This window comes from Ornithodoros turicata, chromosome 2, assembly GCF_037126465.1.
Source record: "Ornithodoros turicata isolate Travis chromosome 2, ASM3712646v1, whole genome shotgun sequence".
Lineage (NCBI taxonomy): Eukaryota > Metazoa > Arthropoda > Arachnida > Ixodida > Argasidae > Ornithodoros > Ornithodoros turicata.
Genome location: NC_088202.1, coordinates 51876903 through 51881134, shown reverse-complemented (window position 1 = coordinate 51881134; position 4232 = coordinate 51876903). Strand labels below are relative to the sequence as shown.

At 49.1% G+C, this 4232-nt stretch overlaps 1 protein-coding gene across 1 annotated transcript; it reads left to right on the top strand.

Moving 5' to 3' along the window:
• Nucleotides 1–3062: 3062 nt before the first annotated feature.
• LOC135384637 (uncharacterized) lies at nt 3063–3980 on the top strand. Its single transcript, XM_064613830.1, has one exon. It carries the CDS (start codon nt 3063–3065, stop codon nt 3978–3980), a length of 918 nt encoding a protein of 305 aa, XP_064469900.1.
• Nucleotides 3981–4232: the final 252 nt, after the last annotated feature.

Below are 4232 nucleotides of genomic sequence, written 5' to 3'. Positions count from 1 at the left end.
AACATAACGTAATTAAGAATTGAACGGCAGGACACCTGTGAAACACTGTTAGGATACATCAGTATACTGGCACCTTACAAAATTGTGTGATGACAAACAACGATCAATGCTTGCAGCTCAATAAATACTCACAATCTCTGTTGCCTCCCATTGTTTTCTATGGGCGCACACAGCACTTTAGGGCCCACCAACATGGCGGCCCGAAGGCACGCCATGTTGGCCACGAGCCCCTCTCCCATGTGCGATCCAGCCTTTATACATAGAGATCAGTGGGGATTACTCAACCCAAGGTGCTTCTGCAAGCTACAATTACCATGACAACGACGACGCACCCGCAGGCCGACGTCATACGTGACGTATGCATGAGAGACGCGCAGCTTTCGTCGTCTGCTCTTACGGCACGTTTCGACAAATTCCTCGAAAACGACTTGGTTATTCCGAATGAAACTTTGACGGTTGTATGTGTACAGTACTCGTGAAACTAGTTTTGGCTAAGTTTCGGAATCGCCCCGGCTGTACGAGACCGTCCCATTAAACGACATACGAGAAAAGTGGTGGATCCCTCAGGCGCCGCTACTAACTGAGGGATTGATCCACAAATGCGCCATCTGTGCTCGATTTCTTCTAAAGGCGGTCGCTGCACCAACGGCTCTTTTACCTGTGTACAGAATTGCACGTGGTGAACCTTTTAACACCGTAGGCGTGGACTTTGCAGGGCCGGTGCTGGTATGGTCTGGTAGCGATTCACAAAAATCTTATATCACTCTTTTCCGATGTGCGACTACACGAGCAGTGTATTTGGAACTTGTATCCGACTTACCAGTCACATCGTTCCTGTTAGCTTTTCGTCGTTTCACGGCACGCCGTGGCTTCCCTTGTACTGTATATTCCGACAATGCGCTGACTTACAAAAAGGCGTTCAAAGAAATCGAGAAGCGCAGACCATCATCCAAAAGGATACGGTGCAAGACCACTTCGCCAGCAACGGTACAACATGAAAATTCATCGTTGGGAAGGCAGCCTTGTGGGGCGGCTGGTGGGAACGTCTGGTACGCACAGTGAAACATTCCCTTCGAAGATGCTTGGAAGACAGTCCCTTACTTCCAAAGAGATGACGGTGTTCCAGGACGCCGAGGCTTCAGTGAACTCCGACCACTTACATATATTTACATGCATCTCAGGATGAACTAGCTGTATTTACGCCAGCCCACTTGCTTATTGGCCGAAGGCTGTGAAGTAGCGGGGATATATTGTTTTATATCGATATATACCTTCTTCATAATCTGCTGACTTTTCCAGACGGCGAGTCTCCGACAATTTTTGGAGAAAATGGCGCACGGCCTACCAGTCGTGTAGTTTCTTTGTAATCTCACCAGCTCGCGTAGCTCAGCGGTTAGCGTGCTGGCCATGTCACGTCGATACTGGGAGGTATCCGAGTTCGAGCCCCGGTGCCGGATGTGCCGTCTGAGGTTTTTCCTGGGTTTTCCTCAAAGCCTTCCACGCATATGTCGGTACAGATCCCTTAGAAGTCAGCCGAGGACGCAAATTCCACAGGGCTTGAGCCGTGACGATGCCCACCTCTGTGACGCCGACAACGGCGAGCCCTTTCACCATCACCACCACAACCTTTGAAATCTCAGCCTATCGAATTTCAAAGGCACTACATGACTGGTCATTGCGTTTTAGCTCGTGACGAATCGTAGCGAAGGCGTGCATTTATCGCGCATTTATCTCAGCCAACCGGAACCAGCTCGGGTGGCTCAATGGTTAGTGTGCTGGCGATGTCACGTCGAGGCTGGGAGGTGCCGGGTTCGAATGTGCTGTCTGGGGTTTTTCCTGGGTTTTCCTTAGACGGGCCTTCAGATATATGAAGGCGCACACAGCTCCCTCAGTAGTTAGCGCAGAGCGCACATTCCCCCAGGGCGTTAGTCGTGAGGCTGCCCACCTCTGTGAGACCGATAACGGCAAGTGGTGGCGGTGGTGCTGGTGAAAAGGCTCGCCGTTCTTTGTTGATATCACGAACGGCGGGCGAGACCTTTCACCAACACCATCAGCCTACTGAAACGGTTTTCACGTGGCGTGACGTGGCGTTTGGAGCTCGACAACTTCAAATAATAACGATAACGAACGGTGTTGTTCAGCATCGGGCCCCATGCATTGCTTTACGAAGAAAGAATACCAGTACAGTTCCGATGCCTCCACAAAGGCCGGGATGACAATGTATGGGCGTGTACCATAAAACTGCCATCGGGCAACGTAACACGGCGCCAGGTACAGTTGCTCCACCCCCTTAAAGCGGGGTACAATGTGTCGACACTCATTCGGTGTGTGAGGATGTCGCAAAGCTACCCCTCAAAACGAAAATGAAGAGGAAGAAAATGTGGAATCCTCTGCTCACGAACATCCTTTTTCTTCTACATCCAGTGTTCATCTGATGCTTGTACTAATGTTGATGTTGACGAAAAAAAAAATATCAGGGACAGATTGAATTCGTCACACGACAAATTTGGCTACTCCCATAAACAGACCCCTGCAGGGGGCACCGGCTTCGGCTGGTGTTTGGTGAGTGGCGCCACCACGGACCCCAGCCCCCAGTCCTAAGGTGTTATCCGTACCGTGCCGAGGGAATTTAAGGTGAAGGGTAGAAACCTTTAACGGTGGCAGTCGGGGACTTGGTCAAGCCCCGGCTGATGGGTTGTCAAACTCTGGGACCTTCCCGTATGTATGAGTATGAAATACGGGTGACCTTTTTGGAATACTCATTGATCAAACCTACATGGGTAAATATTCTTCTTCTACTGAGATCGTGGCCGCAAAGCGTCCACGGACCGAAGCCTTAAGGACTGTAACAAAACAGTTCACTTCAAAATACATTGTACTTTCTTCTTCAGATACAGAGAAAGAGAAAAGCACACCACTGGGAAAGATCCTTTTTCATTGAGAAAGCGGTGGCGTCACTGTCTAAGTACATAACTGAAATCAAACGCATCAGATCTGGCGACCTTCTCGTAAAATGCACCAATGAAATAGACTGTGAACGCATTCTAAACACACATGAGATGATGGGTAAAAAGATTTCAGCTTCCTTGCACAAAACACTGAACACTTGCAGGGGCGTCATCGCAGTATCAGAACTGATTGACGTGCCTGTGGAAGAAATCCTAGAAAACTTGAAGGACCAGGATGTCATTGATGTACGCAAAATCAAAATCCGTAAAAATGGGGAGTACATCACCACACGAAATATAGTACTGACTTTTGACAGGCCCACACTTCCAACAAAACTAAAAGTAGGCTACCTGTCAGCAGATGTCCGACCTTACATACCGAACCCGTTGCGCTGTTTTCGGTGCAACAGGTTTGGACATGCTGCAGACGGGTGCCGTGGCTCTGCCTGTTGTGCGCGATGTGGAAAGTCTGACCATGAGACTAAAGAATGCAAAGGGCCAGACTGCTGTGTCAACTGTTCTTCCAACCACCCATCCTACTCGAGGTCCTGTACAAAGTGGAAATATGAAAAGCAAGTCCTGCACGTTAAGGTTACACAGAACATCAGTTACCCAGAAGCAAGGAAAAAAGTAGCTCCCATCTTTTTCGAAAAATCTTTTGCCACAGCCGTAAAACAGAAAGTGAAACTAGTAACACCGTACACACAGACCGAGCAATCGCTGCTGATAGAGACAACCACAAAAGATGTCCAGGGAGGTGCACGTCCACCTCCAGTCCCCGAAACTCCAGTGGCGTCCCTAACACCGACGCCACTTCTGTCCTCACAGTCCACGGAGACCACATCCATGGACTGCGAGGACGAGACGAGCTCTGAGCGCTCCTTCGCGAGCACGAGCTCCAAAGTCCTCCAAAAGAATAGAGCTAGTCTGTCGGGGAGTGGGTCACTCCCTGACATATCTGACAAGGAGCTTGCGGCTGCGCGGAAGAAACCCACAAGGCCGCGGGTCACACCTCCAACAAAAAATAGGTAGTGAAAGCTTTTCAAAGTCGGCAAAACTTTCTGACACACTTACTACTACTTCTTAGTACTGCAACTATTATGCAGCACACGATCCTCCAATGGAATTGTCGTGGGTTACTTTCTAACTTAGATGATGTGAACGATCTCTTCGAGACGTATAATGCTACATGTTTTTGTCTTCAGGAAACATATTTGAACAACCAAACACAAAATCCACTGCGTAGACACAACATATTTCGAAGAGATCGAAGTGACGCCACCC